The sequence below is a fragment of the Momordica charantia genome (genome assembly GCF_013281855.1).
Source record: "Momordica charantia cultivar OHB3-1 chromosome 9 unlocalized genomic scaffold, Mcharantia_2.0 BLBB01000009.1, whole genome shotgun sequence".
NCBI lineage: Eukaryota > Viridiplantae > Streptophyta > Magnoliopsida > Cucurbitales > Cucurbitaceae > Momordica > Momordica charantia.
Window position 1 is genome coordinate 14,279,083 of NW_028275167.1, and position 16,894 is coordinate 14,295,976.

General features: G+C 35.6%; 1 protein-coding gene across 1 annotated transcript in view; it reads right to left on the reverse strand.

The window, feature by feature from the left end:
- Window positions 1–16,894, reverse strand: part of LOC111024433 (putative LRR receptor-like serine/threonine-protein kinase At1g56140) — a 67,143-nt gene that overhangs the window by 21,560 nt on the left and 28,689 nt on the right. Inside the window, exons 5-13 of the mRNA XM_088117006.1 lie at window positions 16,161–16,233; window positions 11,396–11,466; window positions 11,228–11,299; window positions 2,102–2,173; window positions 1,950–2,015; window positions 1,692–1,760; window positions 1,512–1,556; window positions 1,321–1,385; window positions 679–1,064 (exon numbers count right to left, since the gene is read on the reverse strand). Of these exons, the coding sequence (XP_087973132.1) occupies window positions 679–1,064; window positions 1,321–1,385; window positions 1,512–1,556; window positions 1,692–1,760; window positions 1,950–2,015; window positions 2,102–2,173; window positions 11,228–11,299; window positions 11,396–11,466; window positions 16,161–16,233 (919 nt within the window). The remainder of the gene's footprint in view (window positions 1–678; window positions 1,065–1,320; window positions 1,386–1,511; window positions 1,557–1,691; window positions 1,761–1,949; window positions 2,016–2,101; window positions 2,174–11,227; window positions 11,300–11,395; window positions 11,467–16,160; window positions 16,234–16,894) is intronic.

Genomic DNA, 16,894 nt, shown 5'->3' on the forward strand with positions numbered 1-16,894 from the left:
CATGATGGAATAATAAATCAAAAGAAAAGAAGAGATGGAATATATTAGACTTGCAAATGAGAATCAGATTGTAAAACAGCTATAAACACTTTTAAACAAGATGATTGGGGAATGTTGATTAATTAAGAATTTAAAGCATCAAGTCCATGCAGATTTGAAAATTTGAAATAGCGTCAGTACTTTATTAGGTTCCAGATAAAGGAAATGGAAATATCATTTTCTACTTCAAAATTTCTATAATTTATTATGTGTTACAACTAATAATGCACAAGGTTAAATTCAAGGAAGAGAGTCTCAGAGAATGAAAAGCAAAATAATCTAACCTGATTAAATCTCCTAAACTTTAGGCCTAAAAGATTACAAAATAAAATAAAGATAATTTCCTAATGTGTTATTTACCCGAAAGCCCTAATTTTGATATTACTTTACAACACTACTGAAAGTAATAAACATTCAGACTTCAAATTAAAACGTAAGTCTCTCCTAATAGCTACGGCAGAAACAACCATATGCATTCAAAGTGCTTTACAGAACCAGAGTCTATATGTAGAGTAAATATTTTGATTTAAACCGGATTTGAGACGACAATTATCTCCTTTCTTTCATTGCCAAGCAGCAGGAGGAGCTTCATAACATGTATGTAAAATAAATTAAAGGCTAAAAAGGAAAAAGCAAAACCTGAATATATAAATTAAAGACACGCCTCCCAAGGCTTTCCCATGTAGATGAATCTGGAAAAGTGGTTTCTGCAAACTGAAGGTTCACAGTGTAGTTTCCATTTTCAAGCCTCAGTCCATAGTATCTCAATGACGAAGTAGACAATCTTTGTGTCTGAAAAATTGTCGAGTCATTTGTATTTTCAAATTTATAATTTTGTGTTGGGTCAGTGGCTCTGTTATAAGTAGAGTTTTTGATGTCCTCCGATCCAACATCACTAACAGCCCACTTATCGGAGTCACTAACATGGTATGAAGCTGCACCAGCAATCTTGTTATCCCTTTCATACACAATTCCAGAGGAGGTCACAATCTCTGAATCTCCACAACTGATTGCAAAGTCACGATCTAATATATATGTAAGAAGGGTCATGAGAAGATATCCGTCCTTTAAACAGGAATGAGGAAACAATATATCAATATGAAGATTTAGTGGAGTATAATTTTGAGAAATTCAAAGAAATACAGAGAAATAGTTTGAGAGATTTTATTTGAGTATGAAGTTGAACTTCATCACCATAATTATCAAAAATATAAGCCTGAATTGGTTTGTCCCCTCCCTCATAACAAACAAGATAAACAATTTTTTTGGTAATTTACTCACATGTACCAGAACCTCGATAACAAGGAAATCTTGGTTGAACACAGTTCAATTCTGAATGCAAAAGGCTGAAAGCAAAAGAGAAATGGGTTAGACAAGCAATACAACAAGAGAATTAAATGTTTATCAACCTGGTTTAAGTGGTAGCTGGTACACATGGAGATTAAAGATAGTAAATGAAGTCATGGAATTACCTGGTATCCAGACTTCCTAACATGAAATTGTTCCCAACTAAATTTCTGCAAATCATTCCCAACAAAGAATTATACTACTAATTCCATTTCTTCCAAGTTTACACAAATAGGTAAGTGCCAAGGAATGTGCATTTGCATGATTGTAAAGAAAAAGGAGCAAAAGAGTAGTATCGAAAATACAGCTGCAAGATAGAACCACCGTCCACCCAAGAAGGAAGCTTCCCTGATAAACCATTATATGATAAGTCTCTACAATCATTGAGTGGAATGTGTTAGTACTTGAGAAAAACGTTAATGGCCATAACAAATGCATGCACTACTCAAACCAATCATTCTATTTCAATTTTAAAATTTTTAGACATTTTAAAATTGAAACGTGCTTCAAATTAACAACCGGTTCTATGATTATTGAAATAAAAAATTATATGAAGAACTTACATACAAAGAAGAGACTCCGACTTTCTTGAAGGTAGCATACCCGTTAACTTGTTATTTCCGAGAAACCTAGAAATAAAACCAAGAATACACGGTTCAATTTGATAGAAAACATGGAGGAATTTACATGTTTAAGTTACAAAGATGCATATTACAAGTGTGATAGCGAACTCAAAGTGAAAAGCAAGTCCGGAATCTCTCCAGTTAACTGGTTAAAGCTCAAGTCTCTGCAAGAGAAATAAGACTAATGTCAAAAGAGATACAAGACTAACAAAGAAAAAGGAAGAAAAAATTATATATATACTAGAAATTTGGGAAGAAATAAAAATGCTATATTTCTTATATCTTTAAATCAAATACAAGGTGTTCTTATTTATATATAAGAATGACGACATACAAATAAGGAAAAAATATACACTTCAAAGATTAACATAAATATGGATAACTTAGTTTTGATGAAATAAAATTATTTGTATTCCAATATATCAAAAAGTAAGAAATACATTGTCTTCTTATATAGGAGAAAGGCTCAATACATAAAAGGAATGTAAATAAGGATAGAATAATAATTAATATTTATACCTAGTATTCACAAATAAACCAACACTCCCCCTCAAGCTGGTTTAAAGATATCTTCCATTGCCAGCTTGTAAATAATCTTGTCAAATTGTACATTCGGGTAGTCCTTTTGTCAACACATCGATAGTCTGCTCCATTGTTGGGAGGTACGGGATACATATCATGCCGGTGTCAACTTTTTCTTTTATGAAATGTCTGTCAATTTCTATATGCTTAGTCCTATCATGTTGGACTGGATTGTGGGCTATGGAGATGGCAGCCTTGTTGTCCCAATAAACTCGTATGGGTGCCTTTTGAAATACTATTCAAGTAACCTTTTTATCCATATCTCATCACAAATACCATGGGCTAAGGCCCTAAATTCTGCTTCAGCACTACTTCTGGCCACTACATTTTGTTTCTTACTTCACCAAGTTACCAAGTAACCACCAACAAATGAACAATAACCAGAAGTAGATCTTCTATCTATCGTACTTCCTGCCAATCAGCATCGATATAAACTTCAACCTGCAAATGGTAGTGTTTTTTGAACAATATACCTCTTCCTGGAGTTCCTTCTAGATATCTTAAAATTCTATAGGCAACTTCAAAGTGGACTGATCCTGGTGAGTGCATAAATTGGCTTACCATGCTTATTGCAAATGTAATATCTAGACGTGTGTGAGACAAGTAGATGAGTCTTCCCACAAGGCTTTGATATCGTTCTTTATCCTTTACTTCTTCTCTTGCAGCTTCCAATTTCAAATTAGGTTCAATAGGAGTTTCAGCTACCTTGCATCAAAGCAAACCTGTTTCTCCAAATAAATCAAGAATATATTTTCTTTGGTTAACAAAGATACCTTTCTTAGATCTTGCAAACTTCATTCCTAGGAAGTACTTTAACGTTCCTAGGTCCTTGATTTGAAATTCACTTGCGAGTCTTTTGTTTAAAGTGGTCAGTTCTACTTCATCATCACCTGTAAGCACAATGTCAACTACATAGACAATCAAAATTGCAGTTTTATTGTTATCACAACGTTTGTAAAAGATGGTATGATCAGCTTCACTCTGAAGAAATCCATAGCTCATGACTATTTTACCAAATCGTTCAAACCATGCTCTTGGAGATTGTTTGAGTCCATATAGAGATTTCTTTAACCGACATACTTTGTCTTTTTCCAAGATTAGCTTCAAAACCTGGTGGTACACTCATGAATACTTCTTCTTCAGATCTCCATTCAGAAAGGCATTTTTTACATCGAGTTGGTCAAGGGGCCAATCTAAATTTGCAGCTAGAGATAAAAGTATCGTAATGGAGTTGATTTTATCAACAGGAGCAAAAGTTTCCTGATAATCAATCCTATAGGTTAGAGTAAATCCCTTTGCAACTAGTCTAGCTTTATACCTTTCAACACTACCATCAGCATTACACTTGATCGTAAAAACCCATTTACACCCCACAGTTTTCTTATCTCTTGACAAATCTACTATCTCCCATGTACAATTCTGTCTTAGAGCACTCATCTCCTCCATAACAGCTAGTTTCCAATTTGGATCATTAGGGCTTCTTGTATGTTCCTTGGAATAAAAAAGTTAGTTATATTAGACGTAAAGGCTTTATGACTACTTGATAGTTTTTCATAAGAGATATAGTTTGCAAGAGGATATTTGGTGCAAGTTCGAGTTCCTTTTCTTAAGGCTATAGGAACATCAAGATCAGAAACAACAGATGAGACATTTTCAATATTTGGAGTGACAAGAATGGAAGATTGATTACCTGGAGTTTCAGAATTATCCCTCGGAGTTTCAGAGGTATGTGATGAATCAGCTATCTGGTCCTCATTCGTTTGATTGAGTCTTCTTCTAGTATAAAACTTAAACTCAGGATTTGGATCAATTTAATCACTCCGTAGTAATTCTCCCCCTCAATCAGAGTTTTCTACACTTGGCATTGAAGGACTCATAAAGACTGGACTAGGACTAGTAAAGTTGGGAGTTGAAACATTAGGAGGAGGAATAGGTATATCCCAAAAATTATCATCCTCTAAATTCAGTTTCTCCCCCTAAAGTTAATTTTGGGTAAAAAAAAGGTTGATTTTCCAAAAAGGTCACATCCATACTCACATGTAATTTTTTTTGTTTGAGGATGAAAACATTTATACCCTTTTTTCATAAAATCATAGCCCAAGAAAATGCATTTAATAGCCCTATGTTCTAATTTTGATCGGAAAGGACTAGGAACATGCACATAAGTAATACACCTTTGGGAGGTAAATCAGAGTTCAAACGAGTTGTTTTTGAAAATTTTCTTTCAAAATATCAAGAGGAGTTTTAAACTTCAAAACTTTAGTAGGCATTCGATTTATTAGGTAGGTAGCCGTGAGCACTGCTTCCCCCCATAAATACTTAGGGACATTCATAGAAAATATTATGGCTCAAGCAACCTCCAAGAAATGCCTATTTTTTCGTTCAGCAATACCATTTTGTTGAGGAGTATCTCGACAAGTGGAGTGATGAACAATGTCTTTATTTTTCAAAAACTCACTCAAATGTTCATTGAAATATTCAGTTGCATTGTCAGAATGCAAGATACTAATTTTGGTTTCAAATTGGGTTTCAATCATATTGTAAAAAAATTTGAAAATATCCTTCACATCAGATTTGTTTGTCAATAAATTAATCCAAGACAAGCGAGTATGATCATCAATAAAGGTTACAAACACCGTCTACCACTCTGAGTTAAAACTTTAGAAGGACCCCAAGCATCACTATGAATCAAGTAGAATGGTTTCGAGGACTTATAAGGTTTTGGCAAATACGTGGATCAATGATGTTTTGCAAAGATGCAACTTTCACAACAAAATTGAGAACAACTGTTTTAAAAAAATTTGGAAATAGGTATTTGAGATAGAAAAAACTAGGATGTCCTAGCCTAAAATGCCAAAGCATAATTTGTTATTTAACAGAGAGAGAGCTGTTACTACTAAGGCACTGAGTTATTTTATTACAACCAGAAGACTCATCAAAGTAGTAAAGACAATCCAGCATCCTAGTACATCCAAACGTCTTCCCGGAGGACTGGTCCTGAAAGACACAGTGAGATGCATAAAAAGTAACAAGACAGTTAGAATCTTTAGAGAGTTTACTAACTGATAGAAGATTGCATGCTAAGTTAGGAACATGAAGAACTTATTGAAGAGTAATATTTTCGGTTAATTTAATGGTTCCTTTTCCTGCAATAGAAGAAAAACTGCCACCGGCTATCTTAATTTTTTCATTGCAATACGTAGGAGAGTATGATTCAAGTATTTTAGAGGAGCTAGTCATATGGTCAGAAGCTCCAGAATCAATGATCCACGGAGATGAGCCAAAACAAGAAAGTGCTCTAGGGTAATTACCTGTTTGTGCCAAGGAAATACAAAGATTACCAAATGACGATATGGTCTCTAGCTGATGTGATAGATGCTCTTTACTAGATGGATTTGAGTCAACACTATTAGTGTGAACTTGCTTCCAATCACTCTCATATTCCGCTAGACTTTGAGTTACTTCAACAATTTCTTCAACCATGGTGGCAAAACAAAGGTTAACTATAACAAATCAGACCACAAAACTGATATTAGGGTAGAACCAGACTGAACCAGAAAGCCAAAAAAAAATTGGCAAGAAAAAGATAGAACCGGACCAAACCAAATCGGATGAACCAAACAGAATTGAGTGAACCGAACCAAACCACAATTCAAACCGAACCAAATCTAGGTTTGTACACTAACAAACCCTAATTTTTACCCACAGATCTGCAAAGAACGGCAACCAGCAAACGTGGAGACCTGGCTCGAATCCCAGCAGACGTGGAAGACGCACGGTGAGTGACAGCGGATCTGCAAAACATCGGAACGAATGCTAAGGGCGGCGGAACAAGCACGGACGGCGGCGAAATACACGCGGACAACGGTGGAACAAAGGTGTGGCACGAAGATCTCAAACTGAACGCAGAACGTGAACGGCAGCGGCGATTTCCCCGGATCTGCAACCTCTGGCTTCAGATCTGCGAACGGCGATGGTGATGGAACGACGATCAACCGGAGATATGAACAGCCCCACACGAAGGAATTGTCTGGAAGTAGGATGCGCCGATTGAGGACGGCTACGGTTCCGACAGCGAGGTGATGGCGGCGGCGACGGCTGAGTTTATAGTGGCTAGGGTTTTAAGGATAACCTAGCTCTTATACCAACTTGGTTTATGTGGAATAAAAATCTTTGTATTCCAATAAATAATTAATAAGAAATATATAGCCTTCTTATAGAGGAGAAAGGCTCAAACATAAAAGGAAACAAAGATAAAATAACAATTAATATTAACAACTAATTTACAACTAATATTTACTGTTAATTGATAACAAAAGAAAATAATTCTTCCTTAATTACCACAAATGATTGATACAAGGCTATATAAATAGCAGTCACAAAGATGAAACTAAAAAGAAATTCTTGCCTATTAGGATAAGGAAACACTTACCTATTAGAACCATAAAACCCTAACCTAAATAAAATAGGAAACCTTTAAAATAAAATAAACTATAATTTAACACTCACACTCAAGCTGGTGAATAAATATTTTCCATTCCCAGCTTGTTAACCAGATGCTCAAAGTTGATGTTGTTCAATCCTTTTGTAAGAATACCTGCTATTTGATTGTTTGTTGGTACAAATGGAGTACATATCAGGCCGCTATCTAACTTCTCTTTTATGAAGTGTCTATCAACTTCAACATGCTTGGTTCTATCATGTTGAACTGGATTACGTGCAATACTGATGGCAGACTTGTTATCACAATAAAGTTTCATAGGCCCTTCCCATGGAATCTTCAAATCTTCTAAAATAATCTTTATCCACAGTAATTCGTAGATGCCCAATGCCATTGCTCTAAATTCCACTTCTGAACTTGATCTTACAACTACATTTTGTTTTTTACTTCTCCACATCACTAAGTTCCCACCTAAGAAAGTACAATAGCCAGAAGTGGATTTTCTATCGTCTATCGATCCTGCATAATCTGCATCTGTATAAACTTCTAGATTAAGTTTCTCGCCTTTCTTAAACAACAATCTTCTCCCAATGGAGTTCTTCAAATAGTGGAGTATTCGGTACACAGCTTGAAGATGAATTTCTTTTGGACTATGCATAAATTGACTTACCACTCCTACAGCATACGCAATATCTGGTCTCGTATGAGAAAGATATATTAATTTTCCAACTAACCTCTGGTAAGTTTCTTTATTTACTGGAGGACTCTCTTCAGATGCACATAATCTATGGTTTTGATCAATCGGCGTTCCTATTGGTTTGCTGTCAAGCTTTCTTGTTTCAGAAAGTAAGTCAATCACATATTTCTGTTGTGATAAGAATATGACCGGCCACTGTTACCAAGGTACCATCTGCTGTAGAATTTTTCTTATTGCTCGGACAAATACTATAAGAGATAAAATGACAGCTACTATTCGTCATCTGGTCTGTTGCACCAGAATCAATAACCCATGTACAACGTTTAGGCTGAGAAGTTGTACTCGTCAAAGTTACCGAACCTGTACCTTAACAAGAAGCATTATCCAAAGTTTTTAAGAAGCTCTTTAATTGTTTGATCTCATGTATGTCCAACTTTTTTGTAATTTGGGACGATTGTGACATTGATACCAAGACTAACAACAACTCAAAAAATGGAGAACCACGCACAAAACTGAAAAATCAGCACTAAACCGAACCGAAAGAGGGCTGAACCGAATCAAAACCAGTTGAATTGAACCAAAAAATGCTGAACCGAACCAGATATGATTGAAACGAACCACTGTGAGAATCGAACCAACTGCCGAACTGGCTGAACTAGATTAATTGAACCGAACTATCTGAACCGAACCGTCTGAATCGGGTTGATTGAACCGGACCGGCCGAACCGGCAAATGTTCTGAAGCAGAAACCCTAACAGATGCTACCCCACCCGAAACGTCAAAACCAGACCAAACCAAGTAGAACCGGACCAAAAACGATTGAGCCGAGGCTAAGCTGAACTGAGGTTAGAAACTGAACCAAGCCGAACTGGAAATCGTGAACCGAACTGAACCGGAAATCATGAACCGAACCAACAAATGGCAAATGACAAATCAGCAAACGGCGGTCGGCGAATCACGCGAATAAATATTGGAAACGGCAACAACCCTAGCAGTCACGCGAATCAGCAAACGGCTGTCGGCGGCGGCGGTGCAGTGGGTTGGGTACAATGAACACTTGCAAAAAAGTATTCAAAACTTCAAATCCTAATGGGTACAAAACCCTAATGGACACAAAACCCTAATTCCCACAAATATTTTAGAGGAAACTCGGCTCTGATACCGTGTTAATTGATAAGAAAAGAAAATAATTCTTCCTTAATTACCACAAATGATTGATACAAGGCTATATAAATAACAGTCACAAAGATGAAACTAAAAAAAAATTCTTGCCTATTAGGATAAGGAAACACTTACCTATTAGAACAATAAACCCTAACCTAAATAAAATAGGAAACCTTTAAAATCAAATAAACTATAATTTAACATTTACAAATAATAAATCAACACCCTTGCCAACTGAGCTGCCCCTTTGGACTCTTGCAAACTCCATTCTTCAGAAATACTTTAAGTTTCCTAAGTCTTTAATCTGAAATTCACTCGCAAGTCGTTTCTTAAGATAGACCAAACTTGCCTCCTCATCATTGCTTGCGGAGGTGATATCATCGACATAATTTAATTTTTTTTTTTTTTTTTGTAACTGAGATTCGAAGATTTTCTCTCCTATACCAAGGGATACCCACGTCCACCTCAAGGCCCGAACCTGGGAAACATCAAGGGTTTTGGTATTAAGCTTACCAGAAGATTTAAACTTGAAACCTCTAAACCAGTATGACCAAGTGACCCCTTGCCCTCACCAATTGAGTTGTCCCTTGGGGGCTATCACCAACCTAAACAATTAAGACTGCAATTTTGTTATTCTCAAAATGTTTATAAAAGATGGTGTGATATGCTTGACTTTGAAGGTATCCGTAGTTAGTGACTACTTTTCCAAAGCATTCAAGCCAAGTCCTTGGAGATTGTTTGAGACCCTATAATAATTTCTTTAATCTACAAACTTTGCTTCCAAGCTGCATTTTGAATCCTGGTGTAGACTCATAAACACACCTTCAAAATTACAATTGGAAAAAGCATTTTCACATCTAGCTGATGGAGTGGCCAATCTAGAATAGCTGCAAGGGACGAGAATTTTGATGGAGTCAATTTTAGCAACAGAAGCAAAAGTCTTCTGATAATCAATCTCATAAGCCTTTAGCTACTATCTTTTAACAATACCATCAGTATTACATTTTATGGTAAACACCCAATTTATATTTCATTGTTTTCTTAATTTTTGGTAGGTCTGTTATTCCCAAGTACTGCTCTGTCTTATAGCATTCGATCTCCTTCATTATTGCTAATTTCCAATTTGGATCATTTCAGGATTCTTGAATATTCCTTGAAAGAAATAAGTTAGTTTATCCTAGAGGCTAGAGGTGAAAGCTTTATGGTAGAAAATCAAGCTTAAATTTAGGGATTACTTTCCTTGTATACCATGTAATATATTCCTTGTAGAATTAGACTATACCTAATTTCTAGTCACTTGATTGAATATACTCTTGTATATATTGCCCTCTATTGTATTGAGAATAATAAGAAAAACTTTCTCATATAACTTCATTTATGACTATTTGACAATTTTTCATACGAGATATAATTTGCAATGGGATATTTCGTGCAATTTGTATATATCCTTGTAAGTCAGCAAGAATTATTTTTCATATCGTTCACATGGTATCAAAGCCTTGAGGCTTTATTTCCATTGGCCTTCATTATTGATCAATAATAATGAATTTCTTGTTTGATTTTTCTTAGAGTTCTTGAGTTTATTCGGCGTTTTTTATTTCAAGTACTTTGGTTCCTTCAACATACTCGTCGTTAGTTTCTTCAAGTAAATTGTAGGTCAACCGTAAATTCGTACGGTTTCTTCGCCTGCACTCAGACCAGATTGGGCCACGCCTTCACAGTATGTCTTTTACTTTTGCTACCGTTCATGCCATCACTGCCACTCGTTGCCGCCATCAGCCGCAGACCAACTCTTCATCTTATTTGTAGAGTCTCCACACTGGTGGACTGTATACGTTCACAGCCATCTCTGTTCTTCGTGAGTTACCCTCTACACATCACTATGAATTAAATAGAAGGATTTGGAGGCTTTGTAAGGTCTTCGTAAATATGTGAATGGGACATTTTTTTTTTTGCTAAAATGCAACTTTCACAATGTACAAATATATAAGAAAATAAATAAAAACTTTAAATTTACAGCTTGATTTTTTATGATAAGAAACATGACTGACAGTTTCAATTCATCCAACAAAAATATGAGACTTAAAAAAAGTAAAATATAATTAAAGATAGGACTCAAAGTTTACTATATAAAACGGTTCTATACCATTTAGAAATTTGGTTAACACATCAGCATTTCTTTAAACAAGCACTTTTTAAGGTGAGGTCATCACAGGAAAAAGCCTATTCACAAGGGTCTAAGCTCAGTTGTTTTGCAACCATAACATATCCAATCAAACTCACTACCAGCAAAACATGTAATTAAACATTGATCCATTAACAAGTAATTCTTACAGGTGGATCAACTTTTCCAGCGTTCCAATGTAGGAAGGAATCGAATCTGATATATTATTGTTTCTCAAAACTCTGTCAGAAATTGAACATTATATGGTCACAGAAGTGCAAAGAATATTTAACATAAAGAAACCAAGAAAAATCAAACAAAGATTGGTGTTAACTTACAATGTTGTTAGAGACTTCATATTCTTGATGAATGCTAGTGAAGAGCTCCCATTTGATAAATCACCTATTCTCCATTAATTTTATCCATGACATAATTACCAATACGAGTGGCCTTTTTTGTGGGTCAATTTGTATTCTTTCATTCATCTTAGTGAAATTTAGCTTCTTATAAGAAAAAAATACTTAGCTACAGATAAAGCAAAAAAGAGTCCAACATTTCGAAATGGTTAAAGTTGATTTAGGTGGAATAAATATAATTGTATTCCCATAATATGATTGAGTAAGAAATACATAGCCTTCTTATATAGAAGAGGGGCTCGAAACCATAAAAAAAAAAATAAAGATAAATAACAATTAATATTTACAACTAATTTACAGCAAATATTCACAAATATTAAACCAACGCTCCCTCTCAAGCTGGTTTACAGATATCTTCCATTGCCAGCTTGTCAATCATTCTGTCAAATTGCACTTTTGGTAGTCCCTTTGTCAACACATCAACAATCATTCTGTCAAATTGCACTTTTGGTAGTCCCTTTGTCAACACATTGTCGGGAGATAAAGGATACATATCACACCAGTGTCAACTTTTTCCTTTATGAAATATTTGTCAATTTCAATATGCTTAGTCCTATCATGTTGAACTGGATTGTGGGCTATAGAGATGACAGTCTTGTTATCACAATAAACTTGTATGGGTGTCCTCTGAAAGACTCTCAATTCTTCAAGTAACCTTTTTATCCATATTCCTTCACAAATACCATGGACCAAAGCTCTAAATTCTGTTTCAGCACTGCTTCTGACAACTAAATTTTGTTTTTTACTTCGCCAAGTAACTAAGTTACCTCCAACAAATGAACAATAACTAGAAGTAGATCTTCTATCTATCGTACTTCCTGCCCAATCAGCATCAGTATAAACTTCAACCTGTAAATGGTTGTGTTTTTTGAACAATATACATTTTCCTGGAGTTCCTTTCAGATATCTCAAGATTCTATAGGCAGCTTCAAAGTGAGTTGTTCCTGGTGAGTGCATAAATTGACTTACCATGCTCAGTGCAAAAGTAATATCTAGACGTGTGTGAGACAAGTAGATGAGTCTTCCCACAAGGCTTTGATATCGTTCCTTATTCTTTACTTCTCCTTCTTTTGCAGCTTCCAATTTCAAATTAGGTTCAATAGGAGTCTCAGCTACCTTGCATCCAAACAAACCTATTTCTCCAAGTAAATCAAGAATATATTTTCTTTGATTAACAAAGATACCTTACTTAGATCTCGCAAACTCCATACCTAGGAAGTACTCTAACGTTCCTAGGTCCTTAAATTGAAATTCACTTGCAAGACTTTTCTTTAAAGTGGCCAATTCTGCTTCATCATCACCTGTAGGCACAATGTCATCTACATAGACAATCAAAATTGCAGTTTTATTGTTTTCAGAACATTTATAAAAGATGGTATGATCGACTCTGAAGAAACTCATAGCTCATGACTACTTTATCAAGTCGTTCAAACCATACCCTTGGAGATTATTCGAGTCCATATAGAGATTTCTTTAATCGGCATACTTTGTCTTTTCCAAGATTAGCTTCAAAACCTGGTGGTAAACTCATAAGTACTTCTTCTTCGAGATCTCCATTAAGAAAGGCATTCTTTTACATCGAGTTGGTGAAGTGACCAATCTAAATTTGCAGCTAGGGATAAAAGTATTCTAACGGAGTTGATTTTAGCTACAGGAGTAAAACTTTCCTGATAATCAATACCATAGGTTTGAATAAATCCCTTTGCAACTAGTCTAGCTTTGTACCTTTCAACACTACCATCAGCATTACATTTGATTGTAAAAACTCATTTGCACCCCACAGTTTTCTTATCTCTTGGCAAATCTACTATCTCTTATGTACAATTATGTTTTAGAGTATTCATCTCCTCCATAACAGCTAGTTTCCAATTTGGATCATTTAAGGCTTCTTGTATGTTCCTTGGAATAAACAAGTTAGTTATCCTAGACGTAAAAGTTTTATGACTACTTGAAAGTTTTTCGTAAGAGATATAGTTTGCAAGAGGATATTTGGTGCAAGTTCGAGTTCCTTTTGTTAAGGCTATAGGAACATCAAGATCAGAAACAACAGATGAGACATTTTCAATATTTGCAGTGACAGGTATGGAAGATTGATTACCTGGAGTTTCAGATTTGGTCTGTGATGAGTCAGTTATAAGGTCCTCATTCGTTTGATTGAGCCTTCTTCTAGTATAAAACTTAAACTCAGGATTTAGACCCATTTGATCATTTCGTAGTAATTCTCCCCCTGAATGAGAATTTTCTACACTTGATATTGAAGGACTAGTAACGTCAGAACTAGGAGCAGTAAAGTTGGGACTTATAAAATTGGGCAGAGGGACAGGTATATCCCAAAAATTATCATCCTTGAAGATAACTTTGGGTAAAAACAGGTTGATTTTCCAGAAAAGATACATCCATACTCACATGTAGCTTTTTTTGATTGAGGATCAAAACATTTATACCCTTTTTTTCTAAAATCATAGCCCAAGAAAATGCATTTAATAGCCCTATGATCTAATTTTGACCGAAAAGGACTAGGAATATGCACATAAGTGGTATATCCAAAAACTTTGAGAGGTAAATCAGAGTTCAAACGAGTTGTTGGAAAATTTTCTTTCAAAATATCAAGAGGAGTTTTAAACTTCAAAACTTTAGTAGGCATCCGATTTATTAGGTACACAGTCGTAAGGACTGCTTCCCCACATAAGTACTTAGGGACATTCATAGAAAACATTACCACCCGTAAGGACTCCAATAAATGCTTATTTTTTCGTTCAACAATACCATTTTGTTGAGGAGTATCTCTACAAGTGGAGTGATGAACAATGCCTTTATTTTTCAAAAACTCACCCAAATGTTCATTAAAATATTCAGTTCCATTGTCATAATGCAAGATACTAATTTTAGTTTGAAATTGGGTTTCAATCATGCCGTAAAAACATTTGAAAATATCCTTTACATCAGATTTGTTTGTCAATAAATAAACCCAAGACAAGCGAGAGTATGATCATCAATAAAAGTTACAAACCACCGTCTAGCACTATGAGTTAAAACTTTAGAAGGACCTCAAACATCACTAAGAATTAAATAGAATGGTTTGGAGGACTTGTAAGGTTTTGGCAAGTATGTGGATCGATTATGTTTTGCAAAGATGCAATTTTCACAATGAAATTGAGAATAATCAAATCCTTTAAACAAATTTGGAAATATGTATTTGAGATAGAAGAAACTAGGATGTCCTAGCCTAAAATGCCAAAGCATAATTTGTTCTTTAACAGAGAGAGAACTGTTACTACTAAAGCACTGAGTTATTTTATTACTACCAGGCTCATCAAAGTGGTAGAGGTCATCCAGCATCTTAGCACATCCAAACGTCTTCCTTGAGGACTGGTCCTGAAAAACACAGTGAGATGCATAAAAAGTAACAAGACAGTTAGAATCTTTAGAGAGTTTACTAACTGATAAAGATTGCAGGTTAATTTAGGAACATGAAGACCCAATTGAAGAGTAATATTTTTTGTTAATTTAACGGTTCCCTTTCCTACAATAGAAGAGAAACTACCATCGGCAGTCTTAATTTTTTCATTGCAATATGTAGGAGAGTATGATTCAAAAATTTTAGAAGAACTAGTCATGTGGTCAAAAGCTTCGGAATCAATGATCCATGGAGATGAGCCAAAGCAAGAAACTGCTATAGGGTAGTTACCTGTTTGCACCAAGGAAAAACAAAGATTACCAAATGATGAATTGGCCTCTAGTCGTTGTGATAGATGCTTTCTACTAAATGTTCTTGAGTCAACAATATCAATGCGAACTTGCTCCCGATCAATTTCAATTTCTTCAACCATGATGGGAAAAACTAGAGTTAATTAAACAGATCAGACCACAAATTGAGATATTAGGGTGGAAATAATCATATAACCAACTACCAAGATTTGAACCAAACCAAACCAAGCTACTATCTCCCAAACTGAACTGAATGGACCGTACCAAACTGAACCAAGCTGAATTGAATGGAACGAACCAAACTTGGCGAACCAACCCGAACCGAACCAAGTGCAAACCAACCCGAACCGAACAACAACAGAACACAACAGAAGCGAATATCTGTTGATCGCCGACGTCCCTCCGACGACTGAAGCAACATCGAAAACCGGTAGTAACGTATGTAGACGATGCGACGGCGTCCGATGAAGTGGAGTGGCAGCAATTGAATCTTAAACGGCGTCGGATGTAGAAGAGGCAGCAGCATCTGTCGAAGCGAAGTGGCAGCGACGGGAACTAAACGTGCTACAACCTCCGCACCTGAACAGTGGCGGATCTGAGCGTCGACAGCAAACGAACGGTCGGCGACTCAGATCTAGTGGAATAGGTCCGATTTGAACAGCATACGCACAAAGGGACCATCCAGAACTAGGGTGCGCCCTTTCAAGGCGACGACTACGGTTCCGGTGGTGAGAGTGGCGACGGCTGCTCAGCTCGTAGTGGCTAGGGTTTTTTAAACCTAGCTTTGATACCAACTTGATTTAGGTGGAATAAAAATAATTGTATTCCAATAATATGATTGAGTAAGAAATACATAGCCTTCTTATATAGAAGAGAGGCTCAAAACCATAAAAGGAAATAAAGATAAATAACAATTAATATTTACAACTAATTTACAGCAAATATTCACAAATATTAAACCAACAGTTAAACATACTCACAAGTCATTCATAGCTGTCAAGTTTGAAAATGTCAACGGTATGGGACCAATGAAAGAGTTTCCTTGAAACCTCCTACAAAAGCAAGTTGATCATATAGATAGATAAATGATGAGCTTAATTTTTATTTTTTTTAAACAAGAAACAAACTTTCCATTGACAATATGAAAAGGAAAACTTTCAATTTTTTTGCTCACAAAGGAAGCGAAAAAATGGAAGAAAAGTAACCAAACAAAGGAACCAAAATACAAGGAAATAGACGAGATCTGAAGCCCAAGAAATATAAAAAAGATGCTGAAAAAACTTTCAACAACAAAGCTTGCCAATCCAAAATGACTGTCTACTGAGGAGGAAACCAAAACAACCGCTGAACCCAAATTGATCGCCCGAATTTGATAAATGACGACCTTAATATAAAGAAAGAGATTTTATAAAATATTATTTATCAACAGGTTACTTGGGAAAGAGAAAGGGTTTTGAAGAACTATTATGCTCAACTATTCTATAAGCAGTCATGTATAAATATGACATGTTCAAGACCTAACACGAATGTCTCGTCATAGTGGCTTATGTATGACCTGTGGCCCATGATGATAGGACTCTATTCAATAAGTGGAATGTATAAGGTGTTCTCTCTTGGTTGGGCAACCCAAAAATTTAACAATGCAAGTGCTTTGAGACCCGATTGCATTTTAACAATCCAAGGTTGGTAATTTTCATCACTAAAATGTGAACG